The sequence below is a fragment of the Camponotus vicinus genome, unplaced genomic scaffold (genome assembly GCF_025532165.1).
Source record: "Camponotus vicinus isolate PSW18456_S1 unplaced genomic scaffold, iyCamVici1.0 SCAF_11, whole genome shotgun sequence".
Taxonomy (NCBI): Eukaryota; Metazoa; Arthropoda; class Insecta; order Hymenoptera; family Formicidae; genus Camponotus; species Camponotus vicinus.
In genome coordinates this window covers 2973935-3000888 of record NW_028141947.1, presented here as the reverse complement: position 1 = coordinate 3000888, position 26954 = coordinate 2973935, and the positions used below count along the sequence as shown (strand labels likewise).

Here is a 26954-nt window from a genome sequence, read left to right as displayed (position 1 = left end):
CTCTATCTCCACGGTGGATGTTCAATGGATCTCTAATAGAAATCCATATTATCTCCACGGTAGATGTCGTTTGTAAATTCATCATGGATGTCCATTAGACGTCGATTATAGATGTATGATAGATGTGTACACATTTCTCTTAACATAAATAATTTTTATCAATTATTTTTCCTAGTATTGGTAAATATTATTTTTTGTTACTTTATCTTATATCTCACTAATAATTATAGTCAGTGGAAGTAAAATTTCACTGTAAAATCAGTAATCGCGCTAGTTCGTTCGTTTACCGCTATGGTGCGCTATTTTTCTCGTACTTGAGTTTTAGTCATGAGAATTATATAAAGCTTGCAAAAGGCGACAGATAAAATTAAATGTATTACTTCGATCTAACTTCTGATACAGTTTCAATAGAGGAACTTCAGATATTAAATCGATTTTATAAGTCGGACAAGTAAATGTCCAGCCAAACGAAAATGATCCGTTCATTATCTATTTGTTACTCCATATAACGTACATATGACATTCATGAAAGCTCGACAAAATATCTATAATTACTCCATATAACGTATATCTGACATCCATAAGAGCTCCACAAAATATCTATAATTACTCCATATAACGTACATATGACATCCATGAACGCTTCATTCAATATCTATAATTACTCCATATAACGTACATATGACATCTATGAATACGTCTAATGGATGTCGAATGGAGGTATGAAATGCGGAACTGTGGATGTCTAGTAGATGTTTACGGGACGTTTCATGGACATGATCTAATGGAGGTTTCAAATCTCCATGGTAAACATCTAGTGGACATCCATTAGAGGTTTTTGTTCCGTGTGGGTATAGTTAAACGCGTACGTCCCGATTCTCTTCCTTTTCAGCTAATTGTTGTAGAATGATTGCACCAGTTGCACATGCAGGAGTGAAATTAGTGTATTTGCATTATTCACCTAAGTATTTCTTGTTTTAGTTTTTTTGTATCTATGCCTAATTAAAGTGTATATATTGACGTAATTATTTGCCGGTGTATTCTTCTAAAATGTATTCATAAGTTTTTATAGTTAATTTGGCTAAGGTTTGCATCATATTTAGATTATAATGCTTTTATTCTAAAAAATGTGTTTGGGGACAAATGTAACACGACACTTTGTGGACGAAAGTAACATGTTTCAATGCTTAGAATGTAAGAGCTGGTCCCATAATAACTGTACCAAAGGCGATTCTTATTACGTATGCCATAATTGTGATTCGGAATAGATATCAATCTCTTTTGTATAAGTAATTATCATACAATTTTTACACTATTATTTAGAATTAAACTATTATTTAGACTTAAAAAAGTAGAAAACTGGTGTGATATTAAGTATAATTATTTTATGATATTACTTATAATTATTTTGCTTAACGGAGATTATTTCTTTTAAGTTTTTCAAAGATGATAAAAATAAATATTTATTTTATTTTTTATTTTAACATAACATAATACAAAATAATAAAAGTTATCTTGCTTAATAAATGATTATAATAAAAGTTGCCTTAAATTGAAAAAAGTGATATTTATTTTATTTTCTCGAAAATAAGAACTGATACTTTTATCCCCATACTATGTTACTTTTGTTCTAGTATAAAAGTAACAATCAACGTACTTGCGAGAAACTATAGTAGCTCTTTAAATATCCATTATTTGAGATTGAAACATAGGTATAATAATAGAACAATAAATGGAGTTTTTTAGCATATAATCTTTTTTTATATATCTAACGATAATTAATTAGTGACCTATAATACAAAAAATGTTACTTTTCCCCGGCCTCCTCTATTAATTATAAGAAGTTGGAGAGGGAAAAATTTGAGAATTGTTGCCATTTTTAATCACAGCATGATATTCATAATGACGATTTAAATATCATCAATTTTGAGATACAAAATTAGTAGGAAACATATATATTAGTTATCTGTGTGTTTAATACACAAACAGTTAAAAAGTTGTTGCATTATATTATACATATAATGTCCAAATGTATGTCTACATGTCTACAATATATGCATAGAATGTATGCACTTCTGTATGTTTATTTTATGATATGGACATGTGTTAAGCATGTGTGAATGTGCACATAAAAAAATACAAATTTGTGTGTAAATACGTATATAATAAGTACACCTATATAATAGATATCTTTATAAAAAAAATTCACAGCTTTTTACTAACGCAGAACGTTCTTTATATATAAAATTATGTAAAATATAATTGCGGAAGGTATCTTTTTATATAGCAAAATATAATGCAAGAATCGAAAAATATAAAATTTATGTCAATTAACAATATATATGCACTTATATATTTAGATGGAAATGAGTAACTTATTATACGATTTGCTTGACAAACTTGGATACAATGAAGTTTCCAATGAACACGATCTTACAAAGAGTTTAAGAGTGGAGGCTGCTAAATGGACATGTAATCTTGATGGTCGCATATGCATAGAAAAAGCCCAACATAACTTAAATCGACATCTCGCAGATCCCGAAAAAAATACGTAATTTTTCTTGTATATTCCCGATTATTTTAATTTAATTGTTTTGTATATACATGTGCAATGTTTATTACATTATTTGATCAAAATTTAACTTTATTAGATTATGTTATAAAATTATAATTTGTTAAATTATTTGATCAAAATATTAGGTTAATATATGCAAAACTTTTATAACAGAATTTGTTTTATTATTGATTTTGTTATTGAATCCCGTAGGCTTTTGCCATGGTGGAAAGAATGGACATACTGTCAAGGTTTAAGAGTATTGTACTATTCTCTTAGCAATGAAGATTCTCCTTGGTGGGGAGTATATCGTCTGGGAAAAGAAAAATTTGACACTAAATTTTTAAAATATCTGTCTTGCCCTGAAGATTCACAATTTATCAAAGACTATTTAAATCTAATAAAAAATAATAGTACAACATCGATTATGTTTTTAAAAGATTTTTCCGATCAAGATTATATTAATTATTTTCTTTCTACTATCGCGAAGCATGCAAAGAATTCTGCAGTACTCAGTTTCATATTACACAATCTTGCAAATATAAAACCTAAGTAATACAGTTTTCTCCGTAAATATATATCTATCATTTAACAATTTATGCGTGTATCAATAAATTTATTATTTTACTGTTATAGACAAGTTAGCGAGTATGCAACGTTTATTATTATTATTAATCATGTTTATTCTACGAATCAACTCAAAGAGGTAAAAATTGCATGTGTTTATATATATATATAAAATAAATAACCATAATGCGACATCAATTTATCATTAAATATTGTTGTTCAATATAATCAAAATAATCTGTTTTAGATAAACGACTTCCTAACAAATATATTTATTAGTCAATTTCCAATTAAATTAAGTGAATATAAGAAGGTAACATGGTTTTCACATATGAAAAAGAAAGATGTGAAAGTAAAGGTAAATTTTATGAATATCATTTTATCGAATATACATATATTCCGTTATTAATCGTTGATATTTTTTGTTTTCATACAGAATATATTAATTTAGTCACAGTATCTCAAAGCGACAAGCAAAAATTAATGTTATCTAATTTCTTTTATAAAATAACCATATTTTTATTTCTAATTTCCAAAAATATACTGTTTTTAAAATACACTTCTCAAAAAAAACAAATAGAGAATACTTTTTGTACCCTAAAAATTGGGCTATTTTCAAACCGCCGAAACTCGTCGAAAAATCATCGTAGATAAAAAATTAGAAAAGCAAGCTTGAAAGCTTCGAAGCTTGAAGTTTCAACTTTAATGCGCAGTTGGTGGTTTTTAAAATTTTTTTATCTTCCTTATTCTGCGTTTTAAAAAAGAACACACTGTTTAATTCCTTAAAATTATGTATTTTTAACACGCAACTTAACTCTTGATATAAAAGGGGCCGTGGAGCTGGGACGATTGTGTCAGGGATAAAATAAAATATTCTTTGCTAATAAACTCTGTTACGATACTTTATTGGAAAGCGAAACAACCCGACACTCGCGTGATTACTGCGTAATGACGAGTGCACGAAGATAAAGAGATGCGCATACCGGGGAGGATCGACAAAAGAAAAAAGTCTTTAACTGAGAATCTATTACATATCGCCACGGGAGTCGCCACATAAGACGATATAACATTAACAATAAATTTTTCTCGAGAAATTCACCTCAAGTTCTATAAATTACATTTTCTGTGCGAAAAGCTTTTTTAAATATTTTCTTCCGACTTTTTTTGACCGAGTAATATAAAAAATAAATACGATTTTGAAAATAAACCAGCATTTTTTAGATATGATGTTGATACTCGGCGAAAAATTGTCGTAGACAAAAAATAAAGAAAGCATTTTGAAGCTTGAAATTTCATCTTTAACGCGCTCGTTATCTCGCTATCGTTAGTTTTTTTAATTTTTTATCTTCCTTGTTCTATGCTTTTAAAAAAGACATTGTTTTGTTTATTAAAATTACGTATTTTTGACACTCTGTAGTTCGATAAAAAATACTGGTTTATTTTCAAAATTGTATATTTGGTCAAAAAAATCGTAAGAAAATTTAAAAAAAAGCGTTTTGGCAAAAAGCGTTTCAGGCAAAATGTAGTTTATGAAATTTTAGTTGAATTTCTCGAGAAAAATTTTTTTATCAAGTTTCGGTGTGTTAAAAATATATAATTTTAAGGAACTAAACAATGTGTTCTTTTTTAAAGCGCAGGATAAGAAAGATAAAAAAATTTTTTTAAATCACCAATTGCACGTTAAAGTTGAAGCTTCAAGCTTCAAAATACTTTTTTTATTTTTTGTCTACGATGATTTTTCGACGAATTTCAGCGGTTTAAAAATAGCCCAATTTTTCGGGTACAAAAAGTGTTCCCTATTTTTTTTTAGTAGTGTATTATAATTCTTAGTGAATAAGAGAGTGAGAAAGAACATGGGAGTAAGGGAAAGCAAAAGAGAAAGAGAATTTCTTTACTTGGAAATTTTAGTGATCTTAATAAAAAATAGATTTATATAAATTTTAAAAAGAGAATTTATAGCTTTGAGATGTTAAATAGCTCTTAGTTAAATAAATTGAAATATTTTTTCAATATGATTGAGAGAGTTATTAGGTAATGTGACTAGCATACTCTAATATTACATGAGTCATTTGTTAAACTAAAACTGTGATAATGATAGGTTAACACAATAATTAATGCAATGGCCTGCTAGATATAATAATTATAATATTATAATATAATGATATTTTCTCTGTAATAGCCATATCTCTTATAAATTTCTAATTTTATATTTAAAATCGCTAATTCTAAATTCTGTGAATTTTTATTTGTCAAGAGTTACTTACAAAATATTACTTATAAACATTCTTTGCAGACATAAGAATTGTTAAATAAAATATGGTGCAACACTATGCACATAATGTAATAGAACACGTAGTATAATAGGAGTATGATTTCATTTTTGTTTCAACAACTTCATCTCGATATTTTTTCGCCTACGCTTTTTTATAGGGATTAGGGATTATTTATTTTAATAAAAATCTTAAATTAAGACTTCGATATTTAGTATCGCATTGAGGAAAGAAATGTATTCCATGTATAACGATTTATTTTGAAAGAAAAATTAATTTTCTCTGAAACTGAGGTTATAACTGTCATCTGCATTTCACTTTCTCTTCCTAGTTCGAAAAATTTAAATTTATGTTTCACATTTAGAGCTTTACTAATTTCTTAAAATTCATATCACTTTATTCGATTGCTGGCAAATTTTTTACAAATATGCGAAACCTGCATAGAAATCGACATAGTAATTTAAAATGTTTACAAACTTATAAATTCCGTTTTTTCTTCAGGATAACTAAAATTTTGATTCTGAGAAGAGAATATAATCTTCATCAATATAATCTATAATTATTATTTATTCCAATTATATTTAAGATTATTATTATAAATAAAATGTTTATAATATATATATATATATATATATATATATATATATGTATGTATATGTATATATACGAGATAATATTTAATATAGTATTTATTGATAATTGATAGTTGCTATTCACTAATAATTAATATCGATATAATCTGTTTTAGACAAGCGAATTGAATAGATATGTCGAAGAGGTCGAAAGTATTAAGCAATATATTTTAAATATTCAAAGCAAGATACAAACACGTTTTTTCGAAATCAAAAGTCAAAAAGATTACTTTCAGAATTTTGTAAAATATCAATAATATCCGTTTAATGAAAGTAATAATTATGATGCGAATATATCTATATATCTTTCTTTAAAATAGTTATTTATAATGTTTACAGTTATCGATTTATTATTTATGCTTATGTGCATTAATAATATATAATTAAATGCATTTACAAGGATTTATTTTATCCTGCAATTCATATTTGCACTAATGTTTTTATATCCTTATTTACATGAAGTAATGCAAAGTGTAAATTATATTTATAATTATAATATATAAATAATTATAATTAAATTATGTTATATTATAACTAAATTAAATATAAATTACATTCATAATTATAATATATAAATAATTATAATTAAATTATGTTATATCATAATTAAATTATCTTGTATTATATGAATAATTCTAATTATATTAAATGAGAAAGTATCTGCAATATATTTAACATTATATTATTAATGTACTAAAAATGTATCATCTAATTTAAATTGTATTCTGATTTATTTTTTAAATTGTATTTGATTCGTTCTATATTTGTAACTTTATTTATTAATATTTATTAATTTTATTATCTTGAATCAAATTTTTATTATAAGTATAATATAGGTATAATAATACATATTAATATTTAAATAATATCTGAAATTAAAAATTTATAAAACATATTATAATTCTTTAATATTTATATATACATACAGGGTGTCCCAAGTATCTTCCGTCCAAAAAAAAAGGCAGATTCTCTGGCCAATTTAAAAACGATTTTTCCTCAGCGAAAATGTCGAGGGAGATCATTATTTTTTGCATATTCCCAATTTTTGTCATCATGTATCTTTCTAACTAAGCCTTAAATTAAAATTCTATTAAAGTAAACTCTACCTAAAATTAACTAAAGAATGTGATTTTATTAATATTTTGTTCCCATAAGCCTTAGTTTGCGAAAAACTCTTTATTTTCAATCGTTTATAACTCGAAAACTATTAGTGCCGCGACATTTTCGCTGAGGAAAAATCGTTTTTAAATTGGCCAGAGAATCTGCCCTTTTTTTTGGACGGAAGATACCTGGGACACCCTGTATATAATAATAATTATATATATATATATATATATATATATATATATATATGAATGATAAATTGTTGTTATAAATTTAATATGTATTATTAATATTTTAAATATATAGTATTAATTGTTTGAAACTCATGAGCTTTGTAAATTTCATATAATTTTTAATTCATAATAAATCACATGGCACAATTTTCTTATACACCTACATGTCTATTTCTTTATACTTCTTGTTACATATATTTAAAGAAATGTAACATATATACACTCGCGTGCATTCGTGCGAATATTTACACACGCACGCGCGCACTAATGCAAACAAATTATTTTACGCGCCTACATGAGCAAATAGCGATATTTTTGAATAAAAAAGAAATTATAATCATGAATCATTTTTTTCTGTAATTTATAACAATATAGAAATTATCAAATTTAATTCACTTGATGTCACATAAAAGTCACTGCTTTTTGTTAGATTGCTATATTGATATATAGATTAATATGTATATTAGTGAATCGCTGCATACTATCCGATTTCAATCCGAATTCAATCTTTGGATGTTCGTTTGAAAAACGGCGTTAATTACAAATTATTATTTAATAAATTTCTCTTTTCTAAAGCATCATAGAAATAATTCATATTTTAATTTATTTTTCATTGAGGAATATTGTGCTTCTTTAGTTCTGTTTGATTTAAGTTTAATTCCATGTCTCATATTTTATATTTATTCCTTTTTTCTTTTAACTGAAAAAAAATTTTATTTCCAGCTGTTTCTTTCTTTCTCTATTTGTTTATATTTTTGTCATGTGTTATGTTTAGATTCTACGTAAAATATTATTTCACATGCGCCATTAAATTGTTTTTATGTAAGTTGCACACAAACGAGTAGATGATTCTCTCTCAGCGTATATCCATGTTCTATGATAAGAAACATAGAGATATATTGTAAAATTAATTATTCGTTTGAATAGCATGACATTATAAGACAGTAAAATAATTCTCGTTGTTACATTTTATCAAAACAGGACCGCAAAAATCTATATAATCGTAGATAAAATATATTCGAGCTATGATTTATATTCTCTCCGCATATTGTAACGTTATAACTATAAAAAATAGATTGTGTTTTGATGATTATATCATGAAATATGTAGAGATATTCCTGTTAATCAATTTTCGCCTAAACATGCTATTTATATAACTTGTGTAACGTAATAATTTTTATGAAGAAATTTAAATGAATAGTATGCTTGAATGCAAACTATATAAAACCGTAATTGGAATTTCGCCCATATTGGATAATTTTGAAAGGCATAATTCACGAGTTATATTTTTTATTACTTTTATTATATACTCTGCGTACGAATTTAGAAGTCCAAGAAATACGAATAGATTAGGATATTGTGTGAAATGGAATCAGGTACGATATACGTACATAAGGGGAACAAAATTCATCGGTATATTAAAATTTATTTCCAGCCTATCTCGGCGCTAGTAGAAACCTTTAGTTTTTTGCTTTGGTCCACCTACTGGACTTCCAAGAATAAATCCATGATTTTGTGAAGGCCGGTGTGACTCTAGGAGAAACTATTTTTGACCCTTATCTCCCGCGGTATCGGCGACACTCAATAAATGTCAATGAAAAAAAAAAATTGCCTGCACGGCAGAGATCAATTAGGAAAATGTAGAACGTTATGTACTTAAATAATCAATGACGGAATTGATATGTATCTTCTTTTGCCTCGCCGTGATATTTGTAAACCTCATCTTCTTCCTTTCGCGGCGAAAACAAAAAGAACTTATCTGTCTGCTAAAAATAACGATGGAATAAAGATGCTTTAAACGCGCGTGGTGAAAAATGCAAAAATGGAGGACGGAAGAAACAACTCTTTTGTAAGGACACTCTTCATATTATTAAATTCGAGAGATAAGCTCTGAAGAATTTGATGATCGTATATAAAACATATTTAATAGTCTTTTTTAAGAGATCTTATATTGATGCATGAAAGATATTTTCTAAGCAAAATCTTATTAATTTCTTCCTGTTTCCGAATTCTGTCTGTTCGAATATTGGAGTGAAGATAAAAACTGCGGAGCAAATTAGTAATGTAATTGATTCTAATAAGTGTCATTATTACGAGCAATTATGTTTAAGATACTTTTGATATTTTGTATGTATAAAAAAGCGTTTCTTTATATAAAGAGCCTTATAGGCATAAACGTGTCGCAAATGTTTGCCCCCGCAGTGTATATGCGATCCATAGGCTGCGGAGACATAAAAGTGAGAGTCCGGTATTACTCTTCGACTGTTCGAAGGTTGAAAGATCAATAATCGGGTTTAAAATGCGTCGATACATATGTGTAATTATTTGATTGTATAATATATGAATATAATGTAGTTGAAAGCAAAATTGAATTAATTTCCATCGATTGTTATCGACTGTATCGAGATTTGCCGTCGTAATTTTTTAAACTTTGTTTTGATTTCATTTACCGTTCGATATAAAGTTAATGTGAAATGTGTTATATAATATAATTATAATATATCTATGTTTAATAGAATATCCATCAGGGTTTCTCTTTTTTAAAAAATAGGTCTATTAGAGCATAAATATGTGGAAATTCTAAACAATCTGCAATAATACTTGAAATATATTCGTTCATGTGAAGTATTCATATTTTTATATTATTATATTATAAATTGAAAAGATATTATAAGAAAGATCTTACATACAGGGTGAGACATTTAAAATATTACAAGCCATTCTTGAAAGTACACATTATACCTATGAGAAATACAGAAAATTACATTTATTATATGTTTATAAACGTCTATCAATATATAATAGCCATCTTTCCAACCTATCATTTCTCACTGGATAGCAAAAATTGTTTTAAGTAAAAGGTATTTCATTTAAAAGAAAAGAAAGCAATATATACATATTAGTCTGAGTTTGGGGTGTAAGTGCCAAAATATAAAGATCAATCTAGATTTTTTAAATGGAACCACTCTATTTTTTTTTTATATAAATCGATTCGTCACAAATATTGGCATAAAAAGTTATAAAGATACAATGGCTAGAAATTGAAGTTTAAAAAATATTATATATTTTACTTTGACATTTTATATAAATTTTATATAAATTGTGAAATACCGTAAAATATTTATTCTTCCATTTTATTTTACTTTATGTATAAAATAATAAAAGAAATAATAAAAGAATCAATTAATAAATAAAATATATAATTGTTATTTAAAAAAATATTTAAAAAAAATTTTGAAAGTTATTTTTAAAATAAATATAAATTTGTAACAAGCAAAGTATATATATATTGTATATATATTTTATTTTTTGTATATTGAATATATTTGTATTGTATATATATATTTTTTAAACAACTATGTATTCCATTAACAAAAAGAATTAAGTTGACCTTTATAAAATTTTAGCACTTACACCCAAGATCAAATTAATATCCTTATTATTTTCTCCTCCAAACGAAATGGTTTTTATCTAAAACGTTCTTTGTCATAATGCGTATTTTATGCAAAAATGGCTTGCGACACTTTAAATACCTCACCCTGTATAATACATTTAAAAAGATACTCTATAATACGAAGAGAATTATTTGGCACATTCAATCGCAACACATGTACATTGATTAAATTTAATGTGCTTTCTACATCTATAATTTGCGTGATGCGTTCGGTGATGCTTTTAGGCAGCGAGATATATGCTGCGCATCGTAGCGTTCGACAGCATCGGAGATCGTGTTTGCAATCGTGAACTTGTATATATTGCCATTACTGATGAAATGCACATACATCGCGGTTCCAGATCTTCGGATGATCAAACGCCGGTTACAGCGGCGAATAAACATGGTCATCGTGTGTAATCATAACTTGCACGTGTATACGTTCTGTACGACGTTGCCTATCATCGACAAACGGCGATCGGATTATGCATCTACGAGTAATCGCTGACAGGTGGCCAGGATAATCAGGGGACGGGAACTGTCGTTCACAAGAGTTTCTGTTATTAGTTCGCACAGCAATAGAATAGCGTGTAATTGTACCCAAGAGGACTCAAAATTTCAAATTCTATTCTTACCTTAGCTACCGCATATATATATATCGTGAGTTCCATAATATAGTCAAGTATTCAGTTGCCACACTTCGTCAAAATAGGACCATAAAAATCTATGTAATTGTAGATAAAAAATATGTTCGAGCTATGATAACATTACAATTATAATTGCAAAATATTAGATTATATGTTTTGATGATGATTGTATTATATAATGAAATATGTAGAGATATTCTCGTTAATAAATTTTCGCGTAAATATGCTGTTTAAATAATTTGTGTAAGGTAATTATTTTTACGAAGAAATTTACATGAAAAGAATACTGCTTGAATGCAAACTATATAAAATCGTAGTTGGAATTTTGCTCATATTGGATAATTTTGAAAGACATTCACGAGTTATGTTTTTTATTATTATATTTATTATTTTTATCACATTTAAAAAAAAATTTATATTATATTATTTTATTATTTTTATTATATAGCCTGTGTATGAATTCAAAAATCCAAGAAACACGAGTAGAGTAGCTTATTGTGTCAAATGGAATCAGATACATGATCGATACGATGTACGTATATGAGGAGAACAAAATTCATCGGTATATTAAAATTTATCTCGTGCCCATCTCGGCGCTAGCAGAGAAACTTTCGATTTTTGCTTCGGTCCACCTACTGGACTTCCAAGGTTGAATCCATAATCTTGTGAAGGTCGGTGGGACTTTAGGAGAAACTATTTCCGACCCTTATCTCCCGCGATATTGACGACAACTAATGAATGTTAATGAAAAAAAAAGATTGCCGGCACGGCAGAGATTAATTAAGAAAATGTAGAACGTTACGTACTTGAATAATCAATGGCCGAATAGATACATATCTTTTTTTGCTTCGCAGTGATATTTATAAACCTCAGCCTCTTTCTTTCACGACGAAAGGAAAAAGAATTCATCTGTTTGCTAAAGATAACGATGGAATAAAGATACTTCAAACGCGCACGGTGAAAAATGTAAAAATGGAGAACGGAGGAAAGCACTCTTCTGTAAGAACACTCTTCATATTATTAAATTCGAGAGATAAGCTCTGAAGAATTTGATGATCGTATGTAAAACGTATTTAACAGTTCCTTCCAAATACAAGATCTTACATTACGAATGAAGGATGAATATTTTCTATATAAGCAAAATTATCTTATTAATTTCCTCCTCTTTTGGAATTCTCTCCGTTCGAATATTGTTGTGAAGAGAAAAAATACGAAGCAAATTAATAATGTAATTTGTTCTGATAAGTGTCATTATTTAAGCACGAGCAATTGTGCTTAACATAGTTTTTATATTTCGTATATATAAATCAGCAAAAAAGCATTTTTTCATATAAAGTGCTGTGTACAACACGCGTCGCAAATGTTTGCTCCCGCAAGTGTATGTGCGATCCATAGGCTACAGGGACTTGAAAGTGAGAATCCAGTATTACTTTATCCATGTTCCACTAAACTTGACCCAGTCTTTGTCTTATGATACGATATGGCATCTATACACAGTAAAAAATAAAATGTTAATTATAACATTTTTCACATGTCTCAGAAAATCTACTCTAAATTTTAAGTTAAAATAACTCATTCGTCGTATGTTTCTTATTGACAAACTAAAAATGTTAAATAATTGACCAGATACTTTACATTTATTTATGTTAATGTGACTTTAAGTGTAATGTAGAAATAACATATAAATTAATTAAAAATTACATGAAAAAATAGTTACAATAACTCGTAAGAAATGTTGAGGACATTAACATAATAGTAATTATATTTTAACTTAAATTATTTGTAATAGAAACATTTGACTTTAGTAAATTTGGTTATTTTTGTCTGTTAAAGTTCAAGATTATTTGAAGAGTCACTTTAACTTTTCTTAGAATGTTAAACTGACTTTGAGACATGTTGATTGTTTAAAATGATTATGTTCAAAATGCTCAAAATAATATTCCATTTCTAAGAGACATATACGAAGTATTAAGTTATAAAGGAGACATAAATGTAACACATGAAATCGTTATAAAAATAATAACATATAAGTTGCATGTTAATTTTACATTGAAGTATTAATCAAAATGTGGTAACACAAGAAAATTTTAACATATGGACGCACAATTTTTTACTGTGTAACATCGCGTACTTTTGCATCATCTTACCTCCTTCTTCACTGAAGCTTACCACGCATATGAATTACCTGCATTCAGCACAGATAACGTGATATATTCCTGCAGCTAGGTAACTAGGTCAAGATCATCCCGGAGACGAGATAATACAGTAGACACACGGAAGTCTTATTTCGTCACAGTCACAATCGTGCTAAAAGTTATGTAATATATCCGCTACATTTATTGAGAGTTAATGATATTTATTGCTTTCAATTAGAATTTTTTGTTGGTATAATTTTATTAATAAAAAATTCTGATAAATATATTCATCTTTATATATGCTCCCCACCACTAATGATTTTGATTTTGACATATGTTGTCAAAGTTATGCCCCTAAGTAATATGTAAAATAAAATGCGTTTTAATTTCTTAGGGTTTTAATTATACTGGAGATAGGATTTTAATTGTCCTGCAATGATACTCGATGCGTTTTGTATTATAAGGATACTTCACGCATGATTACCAATTTTCTTATCGCTCTAAAAATCTGAGATATTTAAATCGTACTATTAATTGTGCAAATGAGAGAAAGTTATTTTTTAATACGTAGATTAATATATTTTGTTAATATTATAAAAACAAGTTGAATGCTGGATCCTTCCTTACTATAACTTCTACCTATTAAATTAACTATTAAATACCTAATAAATACCTATTAAATTACATTTTAATATTTATCTATTTATTTTAACTTCTCTTAAGTTTTTTGTTATATTAATTATATATTTTTTATTATATTATGTTAATAATGTATATAAATATATGTACATTAGTATTGCATTAATTACTATTTGCTAATACATATAAATTAATACATGTATATTAATGTGCAATATACATATATGTGATTTAATAGTGGATAATAATATAGTATAGATTACAATTTTAATATAATATATAATCATTATGAACGTTGTATATAATAAAATATTATATATGTAATTAATATTATAAAATACTATACATATAATTAATATTTAAATATACTTGTATATAAATATTAACAAATTAGTGCGTTATATTAATATATGTTGTTAATATTTTAAATCCTATAAAAATTATTCTTTACGAATATGTTTTATTAATGTACTATTAATGTTTTTAATTTAATAATAAATTATATGGCATAATTCTTGGAGCACGCTATCTCTATAATATTTTTATTCCATATTGTGAATAAAAAAACCTCTCTCAATTTAAATTTAAAAATCTTCTTCGTTATAAGAAAGACACGATTATTGATTTGATCGATTTGAGGGATTTCCTGTTGTTTTATTCATAAATCCACCAAGTAAATTTGAAAGAACTCATAAACAAAAATCTAAAAAATAATAGTTATTCATTATATTCTCTTATATATTATACTGTAATATTATATTCTAGTGTGAATAAGTTACGTTTTTTCATTAACTTGTTCAAAGACAATTTACCGATACAATCTCGTAATAATATAGTTTATAAAATTTCATTTGAATGTATATTGTAAATTATAAAAATTCTTAAATTTTTGGTAAAGGAATATACTACTTTTAAATAGTATAGAAAAATTCAAATATATATATTTATAGATATTTTTGTATTCTACGCGACGGTGGTCTCTTTTGCTTTAGATCGGCGCGAAATAGACGGGCCTGCTTTCTTACGGCGCTCGGCCACTAGTAGCACGCATTTGGAGTGGGAAAAACGACACCGTGCTTTGCTATTACATACCGTTTCTCGATCAAAACGTCTGTTATCGACCTCAGAAGTGTGTTTACATGACACACATATTTATTACAATATCGCGAACCCCAAGTGTTGTTAGTCTTTGGAAGTTTCTCGAGATATTAAGAAGTCATAACTGTGTATATATATTTTTCTTATTACACTGATGATAATGGATAAAACATTGATTTATTGCGGCTAATTCTTATAAGAGGACATACATTTGCATACATTTTGCGATATATCTCAATATACAGAGTAAGTCGTTAATTAAAATTAAGTACATCTATATGTTTGTTTTATTTCCATTAAACTATTACTAGAGACAATGTTGTATTTAATTTGTCCGTTTGTTTTTTCCAATAAGAATGTTTTTACAGATATCTAAGAAAGTAGTATCATGTTTGTAAAACGATTATTATGTAGCAGTTTAATAATCATCGTATCGGTCTTTTCATACGATTACCAGATAACTAAACTATCCGAAGAAGGCACATACAGGCAATCATCCGACATATTAGCGAAACAATATGATATCATTTTTACATTATATGTTAAAGAGGATGCTTTTGTCAGCAACTGTAATATTAGTATTAAGATAATACATCCAATTCGAAGAATACAATTGTATTTAGACATAAAACGTATTATCAATACAACAGTGATTAATGATCCAATAAAATTTTTTGATGGAAAAAAGATTGTTTATGAACCGGTAAAACCGGCTGGGTATGATAATAGGAGGAACATTACCGAATATGTATTCTCGAATTATCTATTGGAGGGGGATTATATCATACAATTAAACTATAATATAACTGATGATATAGGCCTAAAAAAGTTTTATAAAAGAAATGAAGGACAATGGTAACTGTTCAATATTAAATATGTAGTAATTACAGGATGACACAATCTTGGTACAACATTCTATTTATTAAAAAATGTTTTCTAAGAAAAGACATTTATATAAACATGTGCCTATCTGAAAAGTTTTCATTCCTAATTATATAGGGTAAGGTTGCTCAAGTCGTACCCCTTAAGAAAAAAATCGTATAAAAGTGAGGATTTATCAAATAAATAGAACCTAAATGTGTTATTCAAAACTTGTGTAAACATTGTTTTCATTTATTATAACAAAATGAAAAAATCTATATGTTGTCACATCAAATAAACTAAATCTTCAAAAACTTATAACGGTACGACTAAAGAAACCAGTCTCCTAAGTGGTACCACCTAAAAGCTTAAGTCGTACCTAAGAATACAATTAAGCAACAATAATAATTATAACGTATTTTATAAGTAATATGTATGCATGTCTCATATTCAATGAGTGCACTCATCACACACATATTTTTTTTTTTCATTGAAACCAATAACACCTTGCGATAATTTGGATAACGCCTCATCCATATCTTCTTTTTTCCAACTATTATAAATTCGCTTTGACATAATTATGGCCTATAAAATCACAAAAAACAAGAATGAAAACAATAAGAAATGAAAGTCGGTAAAAGCAAAAAGTAATTTTATGAATCATACCAGTACGACTTAGGAATCTCGCATGGGTACGACTTAAAACACTACTCAATTCATATGTAAAATAATCATAACTTCACACTGATTAAATTTAATACGATTTCGTTTCGTACAAACGATTCTGTAAATGCTACAGAACTTATGTTTAATAAAAAAATTTGATTTTACCAACAACTTACTTGCAAGATTAACTACCAAACATATGTAGAAAATTATAACAAATACCCATAAACTCTTTTTGATGAGAGATTACGTTTCCACGGTATCGGTGACACACGAACAATATGTGAATCAGTATGGTTGACTAAAAAGTAAATCTTTTTGCCGCTAGTGGCGCTGTTGCCGCGATATTACATCCAATATTTAAAAGGTACGATTTAGGCAGTGGTACGACTTGAGCAACCTTACCCTATTACTTAAGATCTTATTGTTAGTAACAAATTTTGCAATTTATTATTATTATTATTATTATTATTAAAATGAATGTAAACTGCAAATAAAAATCAATTTAATTAAATCAGCAATAATGCACGTTTTATACAACATTTTATCATCAACAGTCGGATGAATTCAAATATTCCGGTAATGTTTTGAATTGTTTTCAAATTCTAAATAATACAATTCTGAAAGATTTATGTTTATGTTTATGTTTATTTTTATAGAACTTGCTTATTTGAAATTCAAAATTTTGGCAAATATTTCATTTTTATACTAATACCAAACTTTAGGAAATCATTATTAATATTTAATGAAGCCTATTACCGAGGCGTTTATAACATAAAATTAATCTATAATATAGCTGATGACACAGATGTAAAAAATTGTTATAAAAGTTATAATAATTCGGAACGAAAACATTTCCAGACACATGAGTTTCGTATGAATTATTTGTGATGAAGTTTATATGAATTTTTTTGTTCATACCATATATATATATTTCATAGAAGTCACTAACAAACTTTGATTAGATCCTGAACATTTACTCAATTTTGATAAACACTTTATATATAAAATTAAATATAAATATATAATATTAAGTATACATATAAGCTATATTTATGTTGTTTCATGTATTTAAACATGCACATACACGCACACATAGTACTATTTAGAAACTATTTTCGCTATAATATGTGAATAACTAAAAACATATATATGTGATTCATTTAACAAATTATCACTAAAATATGCAGTTTCTATAATATGTATAAAATTATGTATCGAATGGTTAGGTTATATATCAATGTCAATAATCACATTATATTGATTAAAATGAATTAAAATAAGTTATTATTCTAATATTGTGTAATATTGAAATTTATTTTAATTTTATTGAAATTTATATATATACATATATATATATATATATATATATATATATATAATTTTGGTACTGAAATATTAACTATTAAATATTAATTATTTATTTTGTACCTGCATATTCTAAAGTAAACATTTCATGACCATTACGTTTTACTAATGTCAAAATACTATCAAGATCATTATTAGATTACATAATGTTATACGAGATAAAGAACAAAATAGTAAGAAGGACTCTATGCTATAATTTTCTATATGTATTATTCTTATATATAAATTGCATCCGTATAACTTCTCTTTATTCAATTCTTAATATTTCTATGTAATTGTCGAAAATTTATTATCGACGAAAATTATTTATTATAATTAATTTATATTTCTAAATGTGATAGGTTGGTAACATATATTGATACTATTGGGATCCAACACATGATTCCAAGTTTGCCCAAATCTCTTTCCGTCTCGCCCGCCTATAATATTATTATAAAACATCATCAACATTACACAGTTTTATCAAATATACCGATACAAAAATTGGAAATGAATAAAAATGTGATGATAACACATTTTCATACTACGTTTGTAAGGCCTAATTATTTTGTATTTCTGAACCGGACTAATATGTTTTTCATGCCTGGTCCAAGTAAAAGTATAGTCAGGGTTGATATGTGGTGTGGAATACACTGCGCATTTGCACACGAAATTGTTCAAAATATAACTCTATACTTGTTTGATAAATGGAACGATCTGAATAAAACTTTGCAAATAAATCATGTTGTAATTCCGGATTTTCTGAAAAACGAGAGCATCATAAATCTGGGCATTGTTATTTATAGGTAATTATATAATTAAAAAACATTAATATATTTCGAAAGACGAAAAAAGGATAATAATTGATGGTACCTAAAATTATCTACATATCTTTTGTCTATTTTCAAATATTATTTGAAAATATTATATATATATTTTATAATCACAAAATTATAAATTATAAATTAAAAATTAAAAACATAAAATTAAATAACGTATTATATTCAAGTTTTCATATTCCTTATCGATCAAAATTTAAAAAACTTTATATATATATATATATATATATATATATATATATATATATATGTGTGTGTGTGTGTGTGTATGTATGTATGTGTATGTATATATATATATATATATATATATATATATTGGAAGCATTACATGTATATCAAGTAAGTATCGCATTATTTTGTGATGAGTCATTCATACGCGCAGACATTATAAAACATTAATATACAGGGTTTAGCAAAAGTGTGGAAACCCCTTAATATTTCGAAAAATACGCATTTTAAAAAAAAATGTTTCATACAAAAGTTATAGGGTTTTATGTGGCGCATTACACAGCAACATTATTATGACCTCGAATAGCGTTGTCAAGGTTATGTGAAGGTCACCTCCAACTTTTTAAACGTGACACCCTATATGCTTTTGCATATTCTTGTAGCTTATCTCGAGAGCTTTCCAAAACACTATAATTAAGTTAGTTTTCATTAAGTACTTTCCGAGTTATGAGGCTTGAAATCATTTCTTAATTTTACATAAACCATAAAATATCTAGTAAAATATTCATTTTTCGATTATCTTACCTTAATACTTTTATGTACAAAATAATGAGAGGAATCAATTGTTCTAAAGAAAACACATAGTTGTTTAAAAAAAAAAGATGTAATTGTTAATTGCAAATTACATATTTTTTCTTCAAAACAACTATGTTTTTTCTTTACACCAATTGATTCCTCTCATTATTTTGCACATAAAAGTATTAAGGTAAGATAATCGAAAAATGAATATTTTACTAGATATTTTATGGTTTATGTAAAATTAAGAAATGATTTCAAGCCTCATAACTCGGAAAGTACTTAATGAAAACTAACTTAATTATAGTGTTTTGGAAAGCTCTCGAGATAACCTACAAGAATATGCAAAAGCATATAGGGTGTCCCATTTAAAAAGTTGGAGGTGACCTTCACATAACCTTGACAACGCTATTCGAGGTCATAATAATGTTGCTGTGTAATGCGCCACATAAAACCCTATAACTTTTGTATGAAACATTTTTTTTTTAAATGCGTATTTTTCGAAATATTAAGGGGTTTCCACACTTTTGCTAAACCCTGTATAATTAATATGTTAAGGGGATGCTGTACTCGACTGTATTACCGACAAAATTACCATTTTCGTACTTCTGGTCTTTCGTCGCATTAATTTGACAGAATTGAAAATATTTATGTAGGATTGCAGTACATACATAAATAATCCTAGCAAACTTCGATTTTATATGAAAAACGAGAAATAATTATGAAATTACAGTTTTCCTTATCCATTTTTATCTTAATATGGCGTCTCGAATTGTAGACGAACTGTCAACTCGTCATAATATGTACTTCATATAAAAGCTATATAATTTGTATGAACGTAAAAACAAGTTTGCTTGGGTCGAATTATACGAAAAAACATTGTTGAACCTTCGAAATCAAAATTAGAAGTTTAATATAAAAGTATAGTATGTAGAACGATTCGTGTGTATGTATGCGTGAGTGTAGGTAAAGTGGAGTGAAAAATAGCAACAAATTAGTTCCAGGATATTACGATAGAAGATGTTCCATCTCCATCTCCATCTCCATCTCCATCTCCATATCTCTCTCTCTCTCTCTCTCTCTCTCTCTCTCTCTCTCCTTCCTCATCATCTTCTCTCTCTCTTTCCCTTCCATCCTTCCTTCCTCTCTCTCTCTCTCTCTCTCTATTTGTATAAGTTATATTGAACAATAAACAACTAGATTATTTGTTCACAACAATCGACATAAATCACATACATAGATCTTGTATATACGTATGCACATATAATTGAACGTAGTTCTAAATTTGAAAAATGAGTATATTTTAATTGCATAAACATGAAAGAATAATTATAATAATAATAATAATTATACAATTTTTATTTTTGTTCGAAATATTTTAATTATTATTAATAATAATTTTGAGTGTTTTTATATTCAGGAGTGTTTTTATATTTAGGAGATATGGAGACAAGGGATAGGGAGAAAAGAATATGTTTTGTCTATCTTTACAATTATTTATACAAAATATATTTATTCATATATTCATGTTTCAATATTTAGTACAAACATATCAGTATTATATTATATAATCATTACTTATATAATAAAATATTTTGCAGTCTTTTAATTTTCTTTAAAAATTATCTTTATTATAAAAAAATAAACATTTTATATATGGCTAGTGTTTAATGTACGGTGTGTTATTCTGTAAAGGTACAGTAAAAATTATATTTAAATCATACAGATAACGAAGAAGTGACAAACATAAAAATTAAAATTAAAAAAAAAATAAAAAATGAAACAAAAATAAAAATTCGCACGTTCTCATCTCTTATGTGCTAATAAGCTTTTGGATATCTTGCATTTCTATAACATAGATATAGAAATGGCGCAGATGGTATGACATTGTGATCTATGCAAATTACAAATCACAAAGCAGCCACAAATAGTAGATATTTAAGATATAAATACACGTAAAGAAATCAGATAAATGTTTTGTTATTCTATTACAAATTCTTTGAATATTGCAATCCAATAGCAAAGACTGACATTTCGATTCTTGTAAAATATAATCACATAGAGATTATATTTTACAAGAATCGAAATGTCAGTCTTCGCTATTGGATTGCAATATTCAAAGAATTTGTAATAGAATAACAAAACATTTATCTGATTTCTTTACGTGTATTTATATCTTAAATATCTACTATTTGTGGCTGCTTTTTGATTTGTAATTTGCATAGATCACAATGTCATACCATCTGCGCCAGTGAACAACTTTTTTCTACGTTTCTTCCTTGCAATTGCCGTCTACAACGCTCCATCCGAACAATATACAATGCTTGTTGCACAGATTGTAGGTTTCTTTCTGATTCTCTTCTCCCTTGAATAACTCAACAAAAAGGTTTTTCGATAATAAATTTAGAAATATGCAAAAAAATGCAGACATGTGAAAGTTCGTAAAAAATCTGTTGAAATAGATTTCGTTTGTCGTTTTCGTTAGTTAATAGAATAGTTGATAGAATTATATATCTCGATATTATGAAACAATCGCGCATTTTAAATATGTGTTTAAAGAACAGCAAAATGTCAGAAAGATTATTTCTAAGAAAATTATACTTTAAAATCGAAGAGGACCTACATTTTTCTATGTGTTTCACCTTATGCATACTTGAAATTGTTATTGTGATTTATTTCATATTTATATTCGTCAAAACGACCTACGTGCTAAGTAAATTCAAACCAGCCGAAATTGTAAATTTTAGAAGAAAATGCAACTGAAAAATAATTATTTTTTTTATCGAAATATGTTAGCAATAAAAGTTTATCGCTAAAAAAAATAAAATTTTCTTCATTTTATATATCATTGAAAATGCAAACTCGCCGCAAAAAATCAATTTCAAAAATGAGGTCGATACATATGCGCGTAAGGTGAAAATATTACATTCGGAGTTCCGTAAGGCGGTGGTTGTGGGTGAGTCGGTGCTGCGTAAGGCGGTGGTTGTGGGTGAGCCGGTGGTGCGTATGTAAACGGCGCTGCATAAGTCGATGGTGCGTAAGTCGGTACATAAAACGATGTTGGTACTGGCGATGATACAAAAGGTGGCACATAAACAGGTGGTGCAGGTATCGGTGGAATACGTGTCGCGTATTTCATTTTTCGTCTTTGAAATTCTTCTCTTTTTATTTTTTTCCTTTCTTTGGCGACTTCCCGACGCACGACTTGATTAATTCTCTGAAATACATGAAATAAGACAATAAGAAAATACATGAAATAAGACAATAAGAAAATACGTTTTTATAGTCTTAAAACATAAAGTGTCTTATCGTAATATATCAAATTAATAATTAAAAATAAATACGAATTGAAAGAATAAATGAAAAATGTTACGATTATAATAGGTTTTCAGATTACAAGCAATAAGAGATAAATGTTATTATTATAAATATATTCTAATTATATTTTTAAATATTTACAACTGAGAGACCATACCTATCAATATTTTAATAAAATTTTGGACATCTCTAATATAATATACTTTTTTCACAAATTTTAAAAAATCCAAGTATTATTTATATCTGCATTATAGACATATTAACATAGACTGCTCATAAGGTAGCGAAGAGTATCCTCCTGAGAGAAAAGGATAGCATGAATTAACTTGTGTATCTGTCTTTTTCTGACACATGCGTGATGCAATTTTAAGTTATTGACTTTTAACTTGAAATTGCATCACGCGTGTACCAGAAAAAGATAGAAACACAAATAAATTCATGCTATCCTTTTCTCTCAGGAGGACACTCTTCGCTACCTTATGAGCAGTCTATGTTAATATGTCTATGATCTGCATACAGTAAAAAGAAAAGTATGCAATAATTAAATATGCAGTTACTTACTTTTATATTTGTATGCACATTTTCTTTTATATTTTCATACGTCGTCGCCGTCGTCGCCCCTGGTGACATCGGCTCTGTCATGGTAGATCTTTGCATTGTCGCCGTCGTATTGTCGCCATCGTATTTAGTTGATGGTGTCTTAGACTCCGTTGACTTTTGCGTTGTAGCCCTTTGCATCATCGCCGTTGCTGTACACTTTGTTGGCACCGTCGTGGATGTTGATTTGCGACGATTCACCTCAGATTTCGCTTCCCGCCCTTTTGATAGCAGCGGAGAGAGAACATTTTTCACTCTCTCTATTGATTCACTTCTTCCTTAAATAAATATACATTAATTAATATTTACGTATATGTGTCTATCGAACAGATTTATTTTATAAAATAGTCTTTAATTACTATGTCTTATTACTATTACTGTACCTAACCAACAAATATTATTACAATTTACATGGTTATTTATATAGTTTCTAATAATGCTATTGTAATATCACATCTAATAAATTTCTACTAATAAAAAGTACCTACTAATAAAAGTAGTACTACTAATAAAAAGTAATATTTTATGTATATACGAGCGCAGTACTTACGTGTGTTCATCGTGCGACGGATGGAATATTACTGCACTCAGTACACTGCGATTATCTTCAAGACACGTTTCGCACTTGTTGCCAGTGATACCAGAATGGATACGTTGGCAACAACAAATTATTTCACATAGAGTATAGCTCGACGTTCCTCGATGCCTCTCGACCCTCGACTGTTCCACAGGAACGCCGAGCTATACTCTATGCGAAATAATTTGCTGTTGCCAGCGTATCCATTCTGGCATCACTGCTTGTTGCGTGGACACTCGCTTATCGCGTGCACGATCCGACGTTGCCAAGTGTAACATATATGTGTCGTATAACGAAGCCAACGAACAACATTGTATAATTAAACAATTCAGTAATTGTATAATTTTATTCGTAAGTATTGCTAATTTGATTTGTGATATTACGAAATATTATAATTATGTACAGGGCGTTTAATTTTAATCGCCCCAAACATATTTCGAAAAATTTATTATTTTAAATTTATTATTTATTTTATTCTCTTACAGCAATAAATACGAAATGAAAGAAGACTTAAAAAACAAATATCCTTCCCGCCTCCGACTTTCTCGAAAGAAAGGATGGGCAAGAAGGTATGTTTTGCATAATCATATAAGCTTGTAGACAGAATAGTAATGGTTGCAGCACTTTTATTATTAAATTTAGGTACAAGTTAGTAATCATATATCGTATATCGATATATGATTACTAACTTGTACCTAAATTTAATAATAAAAGTGCTGCAACCATTACTATTCTGTCTATATATACAGGGTGTTTCATTTTAATCCGACCAGTCGAATATCTCGAAAACCAAGCCCGGGAGAGAAAAATATTTCAGACAAAAGTTATTTGGTTTCGAGGGGGCCATAAGATGGTATCATTGGTTTGACCTTGAAGAGTCATTTGAAGGTCACGTGAAGGTCACTTCAATTTTTTTAAATGGAATACCCTATATATTTTTGCACACTCTTGTAGCTTATCTCGAGAGCTTTCCAAAACACTATTATTAAGTACCTTTTCGTTAAGTACTTTTTGAGTTATGAGGGTTGAAATAATTTCTTAATTTTACATAAACCGTAAAATATCTTGTAAAATATTCACTTTTCGATTATCTTACCTTAATACTTTTATGTACAAAATAATGAGAGGAATCAATTGGTGTAAAAAAAACACATAGTTGTTTTTAAGAAAAAATATGGAATTGTTAATTGCAAATTACATATTTTTTCTTCAAAACAACTATGTGTTTTCTTTACACCAATTGATTCCTCTCATTATTTTGTACGTAAAAGTATTAAGGTAAGATAATCGAAAAATGAATATTTTACTAGATATTTTACGGTTTATGTAGAATTAAGAAATTATTTCAAGCCTCATAACTCAAAAAGTACTTAACGAAAAGGTACTTAATTATAGTGTTTTGGAAAGCTCTCGATGTCAGCTACAAGAATGTGCAAAAATATATAGGGTATTCCATTTAAGAAATTTAAGGTGACCTTTATGTGACCTTCAAATGACTGTTCAAGGTCAAATCATTGTCACCATCTTATGGCCCCCTCGAAACCAAACAACTTTTGTCTGAAATATTTTTCTCTCCCGGGCTTGGTTTTCGAGATATTCGACTGGTCGGATTAAAATGAAACACCCTGTATATACAGGGTGAGCCATTTTAATTAACGCACGCAATTATTTCGGAAACAAAGCATTTTAGAGAAAAATGTTTCAGACAAAAGTTTTATGGTTTCGAGGGGGCCATAAGATGGTATCATTGGTTTGACCTTGAAGAGTTATTTGAAGGTCACATGAAGGTCACCTTCAATTTCTTAAATGGAACCTACCATTTGTCATTGCATATTCTTGTAGCTTATCTCGAGAGCTTTCCAAAACACTATAATTAAGTACCTTTTCGTTAAAGTACTTTTTGAGTTATGAGGCTTGAAATAATTTCTTAATTTTACATAAACCATAAAATATCTTGTAAAATATTAATTTTTCGATTATCTTACCTTAATACTTTTGTGCACAGAACAATGTGAGGAATCAATTAGTGTAAATAAAAAACATAGTTGTTTTGAAGAAAAAATATGGAATTGTTAATTGCAAATTACATACTTTTTTTTAGAAACTATTATGTGTTTTCTTTACACCAATTGATTCCTCACATTGTTCTGTGCAAAAGTATTAAGGTCAGATAATCGAAAAATGAATATTTTACTAGATATTTTATGGTTTATGTAAAATTAAGAAATTATTTCAAGCCTCATAACTCGAAAAGTACTTAATGAAAAAATACTTAATTATAGTGTTTTGGAAAGCTCTCCAGATAAGCTACAAAAATATGCAAAAATATATAGGGTGTTCCATTCAAAAAATTCAAGGTGACCTTTATGTGAACCTTCAAATGACTCTTCAGGGTCAAACCAATGGCGCCATCTTATGTCTCCCTTCGAATCAAACAACTTTTGTTTGAAACATTTTTTTCTTAAATGCTTTCCTATAGAGATAATCTAGTGGAACTTTTAAAATGGGACACCCTGTATAAAATATTGAAAGTGAAGTCTACGGTTTTTTTTATTCTGTGATTTTTCTTCAGCAAATAACAAATTTATAAAATTAATCTTATATTTCGATAAAAAGAAACGTGTACCGCCAGTTCATCCACGAGATATTAAAGTAAAATATGAAGAACAGTTTTTTTCTAATTTATTGATAAA

General features: G+C 27.6%; 2 protein-coding genes and 1 pseudogene across 2 annotated transcripts in view; 2 read left to right on the top strand and 1 right to left on the bottom strand.

The window, feature by feature from the left end:
• LOC145961226 (aminopeptidase N-like) overlaps nt 1-6183 on the top strand; it is a 32855-nt gene extending 26672 nt beyond the window's left edge. The window contains exons 9-13 of the mRNA XM_083081221.1: nt 2361-2551; nt 2768-3106; nt 3191-3260; nt 3369-3434; nt 6157-6183. Coding sequence (XP_082937347.1) covers nt 2361-2551; nt 2768-3106; nt 3191-3260; nt 3369-3434; nt 6157-6183 — 693 coding nt within the window. The remainder of the gene's footprint in view (nt 1-2360; nt 2552-2767; nt 3107-3190; nt 3261-3368; nt 3435-6156) is intronic.
• A 9517-nt stretch (nt 6184-15700) lies between these two features.
• The window catches only part of LOC145961756 (aminopeptidase N-like), a 38478-nt pseudogene continuing 27224 nt past the window's right edge, over nt 15701-26954 (top strand).
• On the bottom strand, nt 21894-24419 carry LOC145961478 (uncharacterized). Its single transcript, XM_083081694.1, has 3 exons — nt 24235-24419; nt 23649-23962; nt 21894-22986 (listed from the first exon to the last, which is right to left on the bottom strand). The coding sequence occupies exons 1-3, from the start codon at nt 24242-24244 to the stop codon at nt 22651-22653; spliced, it is 660 nt and encodes a 219-aa protein (XP_082937820.1). The 5' UTR covers nt 24245-24419; the 3' UTR covers nt 21894-22650.